Genomic DNA, 16,704 nt, shown 5'->3' with positions numbered 1-16,704 from the left:
GGGCCTGGGTTCAATACCCAGTACAAAAGGGGCTGGGAGCAGCTTATGTGTATTTCCCATTTCTACATAATGCTACATGAGATATAAGAAAGATATAAATGGTCAATAAGGACATGAAAAGATGCTCAAAACCACCAATTACTTGGAAATACTCATCAAATCCATGAGATACCTCTTCATATTCATTAGAAAGGGTACTACTAGGAAAAAAATAGAAAACAGAAAATTGATGACTATTGGTAAGACAAGGATGCGAAGACATTGGAACCCATGTGCGCTGCTGTTGGGAACGTAAAATGTATAGTTACTGTGAAGAACACTATGGCAGTTCTTCAGAAAAAAATTAAACAGGGGGTGGTGGCACATGCCTATAATCCCAATTGTGCAGGAGGATCACCAAGTTCAAGGCCAGCCTGAACAACTCAGCAAGACCTTGTCTCAAACAAAAAAAGGGGGGCTGTAGAATGTAGCTCAGTAGTGGAGGTTTAATCCCCAGTACAAAAAAGAGAGAGAGAGAGAGAGAGAGAGAGAGAGAGAGAGAGAGAGAGAAAGGAAGGAAGGAAGGAATTTTGAAAAAGAATAATCATATATGACCCAGTAATTCCACTTCAGGATATATAACAAAAGAAAATGAAAGCAAGGATTCAACATATTTTGTAAACCCATGTTCACAGCAGCATTATTCACAGCATTCAAAAGGTAGAAAGAATCCAAATGTCCATAATAGATGAACAGATAACTGAATTACAATGCTACATATATATACATATATATGAATATTTTTCGGTCTTAAAATGGAATGATATGATACAAACTACAACAAGAATGAACCTTGAAGACATTACACTAAATAAGCCATATACAAAAAAAAAAAAAAAAACAAATATTGCCTGCTATTTCTATAAGGTATCTAAAATAGTCCTATTCAGAGACAGAAGGTTGACTAGTGGTCATGAGGGGTTGGGGGGAAGGAGAAATGGGAAGTTAGTGTTTAACAAGCACAGAGTTTCAGTTTAAGATGATGAATAATTTCTGAATCTGGACACTGATGAAGGTGGCACAACAATATGAATACACTTAATGCCATAATGCCACTTAAAAATGACTAAATGGTAAATTGTATATTATGTATAATTTAACATCAATTGCAATTCTTAAAAAAAAGATGTGTACTGAAGGTTTACTGAAATATTTTACTGCTTTATCAAGGTCATTCTTAAGGAAATGGTCTTTGTTTTTTAACTGAGTGTGTATGATAGTAAGAATACAATAACTACTAGTACAGTTTAGTGCCAACTGCCTTGATTTGTGTTAAAGTGTTAGCAATACAAATGGCAATCATGTGTCAGATTATGAAAATTGTGTTTAACTGGTGGAACCCCTCAAAGGGTCTTAGAAATCTCTCTCCCTTTACAGAACACTCTTAAAGAGTCATTAATGAAATCCATTCTTTCAGAAAAGTCAATGAAGGAAGGAAAGATCACCTAACAGTTTATTTATGTTTGTAACTAAGTACAGAACTAAGGAACAAGTAGAAAATAGGAAAAAATTCAGATTGATAAAAAAAGGAATAAGGGAAAAGGTGACCAGATGGACAGCTGTAAAGTTGGAGGTAAAGGAGAAATAGATATTAGATGGTAGATGAGAGGAGAGAAATTTGTTACACTGATTTACCTAAAAAAAAAAAAAACAAAACTCTCTTCACTTAAAAAAATATAGACTGGACAAATTCTTCTTGAAAGAATTATGGTAATTCCATAGATTGAAAAAATATTAGAAAGATTATCTTTTAATTAAATTTTTAAATCATAAATTATGCACCTCTATTTTAACATTGTACTTGCTTGTGTCAGAAGTATCATAGAAGTAATGTCATGTTAAGTTATTTGTTCCTTTTTTTTTTTTTTTCCCCTCTTCTATAAAGAGTCTGCTATGCTGCCCAGGCTGGCCTCAAAACCTCAAACTCCTGGGATTCAAGGGATCTTCCCACTTCGGCCTCCCAAGCATCTGTGACTAAAAGGTTCACAGAAGGTGATGTCATGTTATTTTTAGGAAAATTATTTTATGATGTCATAAGAATTTATTTCACTGAAAAGACTTGAATGTTTAATATTCCAGGTTTAAAAAGTGCTGTGATTTAGTAAAATAAATTTGAAATGTTAATGTCTTTTTATTCTAAACAAATGTAGCACAAACATCAAACAAAATGCAAAAAAAATAAACAGTATTACAGCCCATCAGACTCCATGTCTTAAAATTCCTATAACCTTGAACTTGAAACAAAAGAAAGTATGGGATAAGAACCCTGTTATTTCTCTTCCTCTTTTCCCTTTCCTTCCTCAGTTCAACAGGTCCTAAATACTGCTACAGTAGATTAAACTGAAGCTATAGTAATGCACTTTTATGCTACTTACTTTACAGCTCACAAATATATTATTACACTTAGTACTAGACCTCTGTAGACTGAGGCAACACACTAAGGAAACTGGAATTTTAAAACTTTATTGATTCTAACTGAGTGAAGTGGCACAGGCCTATAATATCAGTGAGACAGAATAGGAGACTCTCAAGTTCAAGGCCAATCTGGGCAATTTAGAGAGACTTTGTCTCAAAACAGAAAAAAAAAAAAAAAAAAGAAAAGAGGACTGAAATACAGCTTAGTGGTAGACTGCCCCTGGGTTCAATTTCTAGAACCACTGCACAATCATCACCATCACCATCATATCTTAACTCAAAAACTATAGTACATGATTTGATGGACTCAGAGTACCCTAGTCCCTTATATCTACTCCAAATCCCATCTCAATCAAAAGCCTGTATGTGTACAGAAGTCAATTTAAAAGGCATTATAGATAGATAATAATATTATAATATATGTTATTATAATCTAATATAGACACATATGTGTGTGAATATATATATATATTATATATATATATATATATATATATATTAGATAGCTAGATCAAAATCATAAGACCCAAGTTCTTCTCTCTACAACCAACATTAACAGTATGACTTGGTTTCATACCTTACTTTCCACCTTTCATAGTTAGATGAAGGAACTAAAATTGAATAATCACTACTGTGGAAGATTTGATGAAGTACTAGCATTTTAAAAGAAAGACTGTTAGTCCAACAATCCAAGTTTCAGTTAACATATTTAGGTTATTTTCTGAAGGATGCTGAGAAGTTCTACACTTAATTTGGGTCCAGTATACCGCCACCACCCAACTCCGATTCCTATAGTCTTCCACAGAGAAAAAAAAAAAAAAATAGAATTGACCTCACAGTAACCATAATGGCCTCCCACAACTTTTAAAAACACCTGTAGCATTTATTAAGAAAAATGGCCCCTACTCTAATGGCAAGAACAAATTTAAACCTTGAATCTGTAAATAGGAGATTCTCCTACTAAAAATTTATGGGACGTATGTAACACCCACTTTGAACACTGAGGATTCATATACATCTTATAAGCTCACTTCACTTCCACACTCCCTTTGGATATACAGGATATCATACACAACAACATATTTTAAAAAATAAAAACAATGGACTTGTACCATTTCTAAAGAAAAACAATAAAATCCATAATACCTCCTCTTAAATGGATTAGAAATAAAAAACAATTATCAATATGAGTTGATATTCTGAAGAGTTTCTCCTCTGGAGTATATACACAATACTTTGCTAAAAGATTTTGAAAAATTACTAAACATTTACCAATCCAGTTGACCTAGTTTAATTCTAATTTCAGCCCATCAGCTATACCATACACACACACACACACACACACACACACACACACACCTTTAAGATATCCATATTACCATACACACATTTAACTATCTTACAAATTTCTGTTACTGATCACAGAAAGATACCATCAAATCTATGCATATCTGAGCATATATACACACACACCATACTTCTGAAAAAATAAAATAACTCAAAGCATGTGTTCTACTGATATGAGTCAGTAGCATCAGATTTTTTTCTATACAAAGAATACACCATTGACATTCAGTAGGAAAGATTCTGTGATACAGGCCAGAAAACAAAAAAATGGGTCACAGCCAGTAATGCTTAATTCTACTTCCTAGAAAAATGGTCCTGAGAAGATTCATTAAGTAAAATATTTTACTAGTTTTGCTTTAAGTCATTTTAGTTCAAATATCTTACTGATTTCAGCATGAATAGTAAAATCAATACTGTAACTACTGATAATCTTACTCTCAAGAAAATAGTTTAATATGTAAAAAGCTCCTACCAGCTCTAACAATAATTCAACCACCAAAAATTAAGTAAAATAAGTAATGATAGCATTTAGGCAAGAGAAATGGTGTGCTGGAACCCTTTTTTCCAGGGAATCAACAAAGGAATAGAAGAACATCAGGTGATGACTAGCTATTAACAATACTGAAAGTCTTGGTTCACTACCTTCTAACTTTTGTGACAAGCTTACACATTTCCTAATCTAAAAGCAAACTCAATGCCTCTCTACCTATAAAATAAGTAGCTCCGGTTTCACACAAACCAGTTAGAGGGGACCCCAAATTAACTTCCCTCAAATTCTTAAAGAGATGAATTTACATTCTTCCTAATCCCTCACCCCTTTCAGATATTTATCATCCCATTACGTGTTGGTACTGCCACTCAACAGAAAGCCATATGCAGCTGACCATTCCCAAAACAGTTTCTTTTTTTCTTTTCTTCTTGTTTGGTACTGGGGATTTTACTCAGAGGCACTCAACCACTGAGCCACATCCCCAGCTCATTTTGTTTAGAGACAGGTTCTCACTGAGTTGCTTAGCACCTCGCTTTTACTGAGGCTGGCTTTGAACTCACAATTCTCCTGTCTCAGCCTCCCAAGCCACTGGGATTCAGGCCCGAAATAGTTTCTTTCTTAAGGTCAGTTATTCAGAGCAACATTTTAGATCTACCCAGTTCCTCTCTATCCTACTTCTTTGGTGAAGTGATAATATTAGCTCAAGGGAACTCAAGCAAGTACATTTTGAGAGCTATACTTAATAAGAAGTACAATGCAGTACCCATGAAACAAATACATGTAATCATAACAAATAAAAAAGGCCACAAACTCAACATTAAATCTGGTGCTATTTTTTTCATCCATTGTACTACTGCACCTAATTATCAAATATTTCCTTATTTTAGTTTCTATAAAAAGACAAAAAAAGAGTTCAATCCCTAACACCACAAAATACACACACCCACCCCAAACATCAACTCCTAAACATCAACTGGATAGTTGAATATGTCAAAATGTAGTTGCTGTTCAATTGTTTTACAGTAATACTTAACAGGCCCTCTGACCATTTTTTAATTCCAAAACTTAATCTCTTAGAAATGTACTGAATACCTACCATGAGTAACAGCACCGCAAGAGATAAAAGATGATTACAAACCAAGGAATAAAGGGACTACATTTTAAAGTAAACTTCACATTCTACTGGAATAAAAACAAAGCTGTGTAAGACACCAGCTATGAGTAACAGCTGCTACAGAGGGCATTCAAAGATAACACTCATCTGGTTGCCGAGTTTCATGGACAAACAAAAATTGTAAGAAAGTAACTGTATTTTAAATGTATCCTCTAAGACCCAATTTTAATAGAATGGGGGAAGCAGGTGTCTCCATGCTAAACAAAAATAACAACATAAGCCAAAAATTAAGAATGAGAAAATGTCTTAGTTTGTTCTGACTCTATTTTAAAAAGCCACAAATTGGGTGACATGTAGACAACAAATTTATTTCTCACAGTTCTGGAGGCTAGGAAGTCCAAAATAAAAAAAGCTGGCAGATTTAGTGTCTAGTGAGGACCCATCTCCTCATAGACCTCTTCTCACTGTGATTTCACATGGCTGAAGGGGTAAAACGTGTCTCTATGGGATCTCTTTTACAAGGGCATAAATTCCATTCATGAGGATTCACTGTCTCTTGACCTAATCACCTCCCAAAGGCCTTACTTCCTAATACTATCACCATAGGGGTTAGTATTTCAATATATGAATTTGGGGGGGGGGGGGTGTCACAAATACTCACACCAGAAGCAGAAATACGTATGAGAAGCACAGGAATTATCAAGTGCAATATTATACATATGAAATAAAAGTGATATTAAAGTTAATAGCATGTGGACTGAAATCACACTGCAGAAAGTCTTGAATCCCAGTGTCATGATCTGTACTCCACTTAGCTAAACAAATACGACAGAGACATGAGCAGAAGTCCATTTCAGGAAGAATAAACTGGAAGGAACATAAAAACTGGTTTGGCAAGGAAACAGGCTGAAAGCACAGTCTGAATGTTAATGTAATTCTCTAAAAGAGACATTAAGGACCCAAATGAGGGTTGACAGCACCGGAAACAAAAAGTGACAAAACTGCACACATATCATGGGTAAAAACTTTCTATGCATAAACTCAGAGAAAGTATTATCATAACTCTCCTTCATAAATTATTTTCAAATAAAAACTTGAAAAACAATTTTTTTTTATTCCTGATAGCTTCTAAAATACATATATTACAAATGAGTCATTTGGAGAACAAAAAGATAAAATAAGTAATTTAGGTGGCATAATTTCTGAAACTAAATCATTTTCTGAAATGCCACATAATTTTATACAAGCTACTACTCCTTGATCTCAAAGAGCCCCATAGCAACTTTTGAAAATATTTTTTCCCATTAATTAAGGAATAAGTTTATATTGAAGGGCTGAGGATATACCTCAGCTGGCAGAATGCTCCCCTTGCATGAACAAGGCCCTGGGTTCAATCCCCAGTACCCGCCCCCCGCCCAAAAAAGTTCACATTGTACAATAAAAAATATACTGCTAATCCACTGTGAACTCAAATGTATGATAATCAAATATAATCTTTTCATTATGATCTTAATTCTAAAATGGTTCATTGCTACCTTTCCCTATCCCATGATTTTCTCTTATCAAAAAGAGCAATAAAAAGTAGTTACAAAGTAGGTCAAGGTGGCTGATAACATTGTTAAGCTTTCTATATCAATACTCCTTCCAGCAAAGTAAGGAGGTTTAAAATCTCCAAATACGATTAGGGGCTGGGGTTGTGGCTCAGTGGTACAGCGCTCGCCTAGCACGTGTGAAGAGGCCATGGGTTCAAACCTCAGCACCACATAAAAATAAATAAATAAAATAAAGTTATTAAAAAATATATGATTATAGATGTCTTTCTAGTTTCATTAATTTTTACTTCATGTATTTTGAAATTGTTATTAGGGACAAACATATTCAGGATTGTTATGCTTTGTTGAAGAAGTTACCCTATTATGGTTATGAAATGTTCCCCTTTAACTCTGAAAATACTTTTTCTTGAAATTTATTTTATAATAATAGCTGAAGTTCAGATTTCTCATGCTTACTTTCCCCATCTTTTGATTTTAACTTATTGGTGTATTAATATTTAAAGTGTAACATATGTATAGACCATATAGTTATTACTTGCTTTTTACATGTTGAACTTGTATACCTTTTAATTATAGTATCTAGTTCACTTATACTTAAATTAATTACTGATATTGTTGAGGAAAAAAAGAACACCTGACATGAAGGTCAGTGTAAAACTGGGTAAATGATAGGTTTGATGATGTAGCATTTCTGGAAAACAGGTTGAATAGTCCTGCTGTCAGGCTCAGAGAAAAAAATAGTTGGAAGACTTTGGTTGCAATTGTTCATTCTCTCATTTATCACATGGTACACAGTAATAAATTTATCTTATTGTCTGTAAATTTTTATTTTACAAATAAAAATTCTGTCATCCATTAAAAATAAAAAGGAGCTATTATAGACAAAATCATAGAACGCTAAAATGGAAAAATGTGCTACAAATTCATCTTTAACTACATTTTTTTTTTCCTTGAAGAAACAGGTCAAAATATCACAATGTGAGGTAAGGGTAGAACAGGGACTAGCAGCTGCCCTGACTCCAAGTTTTGCCCTTTTGTTCTCCTGATAGTTGCCTCCAAGAAGGCACTGTTTCAAAGACAATAAAAAATGTTACAATAGGCAAACCAGTAATAACAATCATTTCATATTTTAAAATAATATGCATTGCAAAATGCCTCTCTAAAGACTATATCCCAAACTATTTTCCTAATGCTACTGGAATTCATCAAGACTAGGTGGGATAAACCAAAAATTCCAACTGTTAGCAAACATGTGCTGACTGATCTCATTCATAAAGAGAATACAGAGAATTTCCAATTAGCTAAGTACCCAATCATTTAGAACAGCCTGTCACTAAACACTCAACTTCCCAAATCAGTCCCCCTTAAAATAGTGGATAGGTAAATGGTTCACCAGAAACATAGGAAATATAATGAAGAAATAAACAACCTCAACACTTTGGAGACAAAAATTTATGTCCAGACAACTAAATAAAATATGGCAACTTTGTAATCACTATTTAGGACTCTTAATTCCAACTTGAGGCTTTAATCATTGGATAGCGACCAAATGTACTGTGAGACATACATACATAAACACATACATACATGGAGTCTACACCTCAAATTTTGACCAAAAAAAAGATGGGAAATGGAAGAAAATCGAAATAATATACAAGCTTAGTTAAGAACATTATAGAAGATTCAGAATCAATCCTAACTTCTAGCATGATGCCCAATATTAACATCAAGGATCTTGTCTATTACTCCCTCCTACAGACTACTAGATGGAAGATACTAATAAATTCATTAATAAATGAATAATTCATTTTCATTATTTTTAAAATAAAGACATAAACTTTTCAATCTGCTAAGCCTGAAAATGTCAATATTAATGACAGTTAACTACAGCTAAAAATAAAGAAATTTGACATAATGAAATTTAGTATCTTTATTGGAAATACATAATTTCCACTAAGTTTTTGAAATGCTGAAAATTGGAAATAATTGCTTCAGTGTTAGTGTTTGTCCTTGAATAAAACTGCCACCTCTAAAGAAATCAGTGGACAATCAAAAATTACATTCTAGGGGCTGGGGTTGTGGCTCAGTGGGAGAGCGCTTGCCTAACCTGGGTGAGGCACTGAGTTCAATCCCCAGCACCACATATGAACAGATAAAATAAAGGTATTGTGTCCACCTACAACTAAAAAATAAATGTTAAACAAATGTTTTTAAAAATTACATTCTAGAAATTAATCCTACAATGAGAATATAAACAACCAAATATTCTATGTAGTGTCCTTTACTACAAATCACTTTCATTTCATGTGACAGCATATGCTGCTATGAAAGTCAAAATTCCATATAGCTGATTAATACCTGAAATCTATATATAATTAAATATTAAAAGTTATTTAATTAAAAGTTTAGATTTTATACAAATGTAAATGTGGTATGTATTCAGATAAATGTGATACCCAATCTAAAAGCAAGGTATTACAATTTCAGAACCAGATTTCATTGAAAGCTTATAACCGAATCTGAATCTAAAGTTCAGCTGTATTTACTGAGAGATCTGAAATGCACTATTAGGTACTGTCACACATTTCCTTCTTTACCTTCATAATATATATTGACTCTATGTCTCAGAGGAGGAAATAATGTGTTCTAAGAGTTTACTTCAACAACAAAAAATTGCAATGGCAGGAATTAAGGACAGGAGTGATATAGAATCAACCCCTGGTTCTACCCTCAAAAAGCTCTCCATGCAAAAAGTCTGTCAAAAGTCAAAGGCAGAATGTAAAATAATGTGATAATACTTTCCTTTTTTCACTCAGTTACCTCTGTAGAATGAAGAAAAATATACTGTCAATAGAGTAAGATAACAAGAGGACATTTAGGTTATTCCTTTGGATTGCTTTTTTTGTTATTTGTCTTGGTTTGGGGTTTTTTCCTTTGTTTCTGTTGCTGTTGCTGTTTTGTGAGTGTATGTGTGTTACTGGGGATCAAACCCATGGTCCTGTACACATTAGGTAAGTGCTCTACTCTTGAGCTACACCCCAGCCCCTTTTAAAGTAATAGTGTATATTTTGAAGTTGCCAAGGCTGACCTTGAACTTGAAATCCTCCTGCCTCTGCCTCCCAAATACCTGGTATTTACTGGCATATGCCACCATGCTGGGTTATTCTTTCTTCACCTTATTTAAAGGAAGCAACCGAAATGACACTTTGTCCTAACTGCTTTTTGGCATCACCAAAATTGAAAATTTATAGTCCCCTGGCCTAAATTTAAGATCCAATAAAGTCCCCTGGCCTAAATTTAAGATCCTTTGGTGATCCAATAAAGACTGGTACTTTTCAATTTGCAAATTAGGTCTTAAATTCTATTGAAGCACACTGTATGGTAACTTTAAAAAATCACACATTATTTCCTTTGAGAAGCATCTGACTAACCATATGTAGTAAGACAATTAGTAAACTCAATTAAAACAGAGTCTGTCTAGCCTCAAAAAGTTTATTTACCAAGAGAGGTAAAAAGGAATAATTAACCACTTTCATGTTTCTAAGTGCTTGCATAATTGTATCTCAAAACAAAAGATTAAATGTGATAAGAGGGGGAAAGGCAAATAGCTACAAGTGTCCACAGGAAGAAGGAAGTGATCATAACTGGAGTTAAGGAGCAAGAGTTACAGAGGCAGAAGTAGACAGGCAACTATGAGATTTAGAGATGGAATAACAGGAAGTAGAAATAAAGAGACTGGAGTAGAATATTCATCTAGCAAACAACCAGAGGCAAGAAGGTCTGAGCATGGATAACTGCGAATGCCAGGCCAAAAAATGTGATCCAATAAGATGACTTCTCAGCAACACAACTGTTCACTCCCTCTACTTCTTGAAATAGTCTTAGTTTCTAGGCATCAGAATCTCATACCTCTCTGGTAGCTCTTTCTTAGGTCTTCTCCTGCTCTAATCAGTAGTTTTCAAGGTGTGATTCTGGGATCAGCAGCATCAGCACCACTGAGGAAACTGGCAGAAATGCAAATGCTGGGCCTTCCCAAGACAAAATCAAACTTTGGAAGTCAGGCTCAACATTCTGGGTTTTATCAGATCCTCCGAAGGATTCTGATGAACACTAAATGTTGAGACCAACACTCTACAGGAGATCTTCAGTGAGGACCTTCTCATTTTACACTGTCTCCCTACATCCATCCTCTCCCTGGTCTTTAAATAACAGCCAAATACTCACAAATTGAAGTACCTATCTCTAAACCTAGCCTTCATTGCTGAGCTTCATTCCCTATACCCAAGTTCCAATTTGACATTTCTTCCCAGATGTCTCAATTAAACATGGACTACTAGATAGTCTCCTAACACCCCCACCACCACCAAATCTGTTCATTGCTTATCTCAGCAAATAGTACCTCCATCCAAGAATTGCATAAGCAAGTCATTCTTGACACTTCCTACTAATGCACCAATGTCCAATCCACCTCCAGCATTTCATCCCCATTTCAACCACTTTCCATCTAGCAATCAGTATGACCATATGAAAATATAAATTGCATGTCACTGTCCCAATTTAAATTCTTCAATATCTTCCCATTGCAATTTAGGTAAAACCTAAACTCAAATAGCATACAAAATCCCTGACCCAGGTCACCTCTTCAACATTATCTTGGGTCTCTATTCTTCTTGATTCACTCATTGTAGTCCACAGCTCTGAGAATATTTCAGTTCCTGAAATACTTCTTCACAAAGAGTTTTTCCTTTTCACCATAAGCTCCAAACCACCCTTACCTTCATATCTCAAAACTTTTGTCTAAATCCTCTCATCCTTCAGATTTCTGCAAAATGTTGAAAAAAGCTTGAGTTCCTAATCTAAATTGAATTAGTTGTTCTCTCATAAAACCCTAATTTCTCTTCAATTTTAACTACATTAACTGAATGATTTTTATTTGCTTAGTTTTAACATTTGTCTCCCACACCAGACTATAAGATTCATAAGGCCACTATATAAGTAGCACCTAGCAGTGCATGGTACATATAAGGAAAGAGTTGTGGGTTAATAACGATTGTTGAGATTTCTATAAAATCTTTCCCTCTGTCCTCTCTTGAGAGCATTAATTTAGAGATTACTGAGTAGCCACAGATGATTTTTGCAAATAAGATATCATACTTACATCTATCATTTTCTTCTGATTTCTATAGCAAAATCAGATGTTATATTTTACTACCTTCCTGTAAAATTAACAATGAGAATTGGTTAATCTTTAGCTTATATTTACTCACTCTAAACAGTTAACTAAGTTTTAGAGGCTGCAACTGACAGAACCAATAACCCCCATGATCACATCAGTAAGTCCTACCCTCCTCACCATATTCACAGTACCATTCCTATCCAAGCCTTATAACCTCACTATTAGATTATCTCTACCAGTTATCATTGGTCTCTCAGTCTTGACATTTTATTTTATTTAAGTCTATTTGTGCCAAGAATATTTAGGGGAAAAAAATGTACCCTACACAAATACTGACTCCTTTCCATTATCATTAAGGCCTTCTTATGGTGATACATATGAACAAGCCAATCCCATGTCTTAATTAAAACCTGAAGGTTACATGCAATTACATGTGCTTGACAATTTGACTATTTCAAGCTAAAAGTGACATATAATTCTAATTCATTTCTAAAGCCCAAAGTTGGAGTTTGCTCAAAATAGATTCCTGAAACCAAAACTATGAAAATGTCTATGTCATCCTCTAAACTCTGAACAAGAACTAAAAAGGTACAAATTTCAGCATTTTCAAATATACAGTATATATGCTTGACTAGGAAAACAATATGATAGAAAATACATATTTTGGAGAGGAAACCACCCCAATAATTTAGCTATAACAAAATGAGTATGCCCCTAAAATCAGCTTTTTTAAATTATACGTATAATAGATATGTGTATACACATATGTATAATAATAGTTAAACATTATAACTTGGGGATTCCATGTTTGCAAATCCCCCTACTTGACAAAATTTTTTTTAATGCCCATTATTCACAGCACTCTCCTAGTCATTTACAGACATGTCCACAATGGTAAAAAACTGGAGTCTCCTGACTTGCTTGTTCTTACTTCAACTCTCATATTGTAAAGAAGTATCCTTTTCATGGTTAATTTAGTATCATGTTTTTCTCATTTTTTGCTTTTTATTGATGATTTCACTGTTGCAAGTGGTCCTAAGCACAGGGCTAAAATAATGTGTACTGTGATGTCCCCAATAGAGAAAATGCTTGTTAATCATCCTCATTTAAGCATAAATTACAGCACTACTGGCAATGATTTCAATACTAATGAATCAATAATATATATTAAATAAGATGTCTTTAAACAGAAACTCACATAAGGCAAGGTTTTATACTGATCAGTTGACAACAATGTTGTTAACAAAGGCTTACCAGATCATAATCCTGTTATTTTCCCCTAAAAGTAATAACTCACTATTCACTAATGCAGTGTTCATAGTAACTTCTGGAACATAACTAATTATGTATGTATGTATGTATGTGTGTGTATATATATAGGGGGGGGGGGGGGGGGAGATTGAGAGATTTACTGAAAAGACACTGCAAAAGTCATTCTGAAAAGCTTCCTATGTTTGCAGTAGCATAATGACATATGCATGGCATCTACTATGTCCTAGTCCTGTTTAAACAACATTGACCCAAAGCAAAAAGTGTAAAATCTACCAAGTTTGTATTTTGGTCTGTCTTAGCTTCTACTACCTTTTCCACTCAGTGGTATACTTCTCCCCTATTCAGGTACTCTAGACTATAATGCTTTTTTGCAAGCACTTGGCCCAATTGACAGAAACCAGTCAACTACTTATTAATCATGCTTAAATGTGAACCAGACTTGTGCTTAAATATCTAACTCGTGGCCTTACTTGTTTAGAATGGAGAGAAGATATTAAGCATGTGAAATAAGAACAAACCCATCCGGATCAAAAGTAAACTGAATATTCGTAATTTCAGTTGGATGTGGCTAGAGAGATAAGAAATACACAAGGGAAAAAAGCCTAAGCCTTGGCTCTCTTTTAGGGAAGACTTAATGCAGGATCCCAGGAGTTGAGGTGTGAGCTGGGGAAGTTCCTCTTCCAAAAGGGTATCTTTAACCCTTGCTTCCCTCTAGCATTTGATTACTCATTTTTCAAAATGAGTAATGACAAATTTATAAAAAAATTCAGTGGAACACTCTTAACAATGACATTAGTGCTTGAAAAGGTTTTTGTTTGTTTTTATAGGTAAATGAAACTCTCCTTTTGAAAGTCATTTTTGTTTTCATTTTTCAAAACTACATATTTTAATTGAAAATGGGCCAGGATATGCTTAGAGCAGTGATAAAAGTTACAAACAGAAACGTCAATACTTTCTACATACTAAATAAAAGAACTGTCTGGGATTTAGTGAGGAAGTGACTGTAACAATACTCAAGCTACATTTTAATTAAATATTAAAACAACTCAAAGACAGAAGTATGACACTGAGTTCATGGCCATGTGTTCTTAAATTGGGATGTAAATCCCAATCTAAACCAACAACTGAAATTCATGTGTAATAAAAAGCTAGGAAATCTTACAGCATAGTAAATATATCAAAACCAGTCACCATATACTTATTCTTTAGAGAAGCTAAGGATACTCCTCCTACCACCTCTTCAAGACTCGGCTAGGTTTATTATTTTTAGCAATGACTTACAAAATAATGACATTCACCCCTGAATAATTCCATATTTCTCTCTGCCTAGAATATTTTATAGATAAAAATCTTAAGTGTTTTCTCTTGCACTAATATTCTCTTGTTTATGGCATATCAAAAAAATAGAAGTGAAATCTCAATCTCCTGTTTTCAAACTACATCAAGGTCTAACTCTAGTAAGTCTCCCAGAACCAAAACTACTCTTTCAGATTTCTTTTCTCTTAATCTTAGAACTTAAAGGGCCATTTACTGACAGAAATTATTTCTTATGAATTTTTAAGCATTTATTTTGTAGTATCATTTTGCAATTAAAAGTTCAAGGTCAACAAAGCATGCAATAAAAAAGAGAAAGTATTTTCTACAAGCCATTTATACCAGAAATACAAAACTAGATTTCTTTTTAAACATTGTAAACTTTTTCTATAACTAGACTTCTACCTTTGTCCTAACTAGTTACAGATAATGAAAGATTCACCATAAAACTCCAAGAATGAAAGTTAACCTACCAAAAAAGTCACACTGGGAGGCAGGAAAAGTACCTTGCCCGATGTAGAAGATTCTAAAGAACAAAGATAACAGGCTTCAAGTTTACCTGCTCCCCAAAGCCACCTCTTAACTAAATTTGGGACAGAGTATCAACAGACATTGTATGTGTGTATAGTTTTTCAACTGATGACTGAGCAGAAGCAAATCCCAGGCTCAACCAGGGGCTGCAGGGTCCTGTGCCCTGCGTCGCGGGTGGAAGCTCCGATTAAGAGGCCAACGCATGACACCCGCCTGAGCCACAGCTGGCAAAGCAGAGCCTCAATCCTGCTCGATCTGACCCTCAATGAGTCACTGGCCCAATCATGACACCACATCATTTGCTAGGACGTCTTGTATTTATTTCCTCACGTCAAGAAAAACAGAAAACAATTTAAACTAGTAATGAAAGAACGGCGCCCTAATCGGCGCCCTAATCGCCGTTCTTAAGAACGAAAGCCCGAGTTACTCTCTAGGAGCCCTCTTGGCCCAGCAGAAGAGGCAGAACAGGGAAGAAGAGTGGGTCGAGAGGGTGAGGACCCGGGAAGCCACCGCCACGCCCCAGCCCTCCCTCACCTGCCTGCCCGAGCTTTCCCGGGCGCCCGTACCTTCGGCCAGCGACTCCTCCAGGGTGACCTGGTAGCGGCCGACTGAGAACACCCGGACACCCACGGACGAGCCGCCAGAGCCGCAGCCGGCCCCGGCCGCCACGCCACCCGCTGCTCCGCCGCCGCCGCTTCCCTCCGACTTGGGCATCCGAGAGAACTTCTTCATGGTCCCGCCGGCGCGCTGGAGGGCACGGGGAAAGCGCAAGGGCAAGCGAGAGGGCGAGTCCCCGGCCCGGCGCGCGCCGGGCGTCCGCGAGGGGTCGCCGCCCTTCGCCCGTCCGAGCGTCCGAGCGTGCTGCGGGCCGCCAAGCCTCACATTCCGCGCGCCGCGAGCGCACAGCTCCGGCCCGCCGCCCGCTCCGCGGCTCTGCTGCAGCTGCCCGGCTCCCGCAGAGGGCGGTGGGGAGGGCGGAGACAGGGCGGGGCACAGGGGGGCGGGCCCGAGCGCTGGGGCGAGGACGACGCCTCCGCGAGCGCCCCGGGCGCCTTCGCCGCCTCACAGAATGCCCGAGCGCGAGCCTGGGAGGAGGGAGCGAAGGAGGGAGGGAGAGGGAAGGGGCGGGGCGGCCGGCCGCTCAGGGCAGTGGGCTGGACCGCGCTGCTGCACACCCTTAGGACCGCAGCCTGCCGCGCTGCCGCCGCCCAGCCCGACCCGTCCCGCCCGCCACTCGCAGCCGTTGGTGGCACAGCGCTGCTGACAACCGCTCACAGAGCCCGGGCGCCCCGCGCAGGCGCGCTACTGCGCCGCCGGAAGTGACGGTTCCGGCTCTTGTCACGTGGAGGAGGAACCGGGGACGTGATTGTGGGGGTTGGGGGTGAGAGCGAAGTCGGGGTCCCGGTTTTGGGTCGCGCTGGGAGGGTTTGGGCCTGGTCTGTGAGGCCATACT

General features: G+C 36.8%; 1 protein-coding gene across 2 annotated transcripts in view; it reads right to left on the bottom strand.

Moving 5' to 3' along the window:
* The window catches only part of Bmp2k (BMP2 inducible kinase), a 130,070-nt gene extending 113,877 nt beyond the window's left edge, over positions 1-16,193 (bottom strand). For both annotated transcript variants that reach the window (XM_027939775.3, XM_071614357.1), the window contains exon 1: positions 15,818-16,193. In XM_027939775.3, the coding sequence (XP_027795576.1) occupies positions 15,818-15,983 (166 nt within the window). In that variant the 5' untranslated portion in view covers positions 15,984-16,193. The remainder of the gene's footprint in view (positions 1-15,817) is intronic.
* Between the last annotated feature and the right edge of the window lie 511 nt (positions 16,194-16,704).

The sequence above is a fragment of the Marmota flaviventris genome, chromosome 7 (genome assembly GCF_047511675.1).
Source record: "Marmota flaviventris isolate mMarFla1 chromosome 7, mMarFla1.hap1, whole genome shotgun sequence".
Taxonomy (NCBI): Eukaryota; Metazoa; Chordata; class Mammalia; order Rodentia; family Sciuridae; genus Marmota; species Marmota flaviventris.
This window is presented reverse-complemented; position numbering and strand designations above follow the sequence as displayed.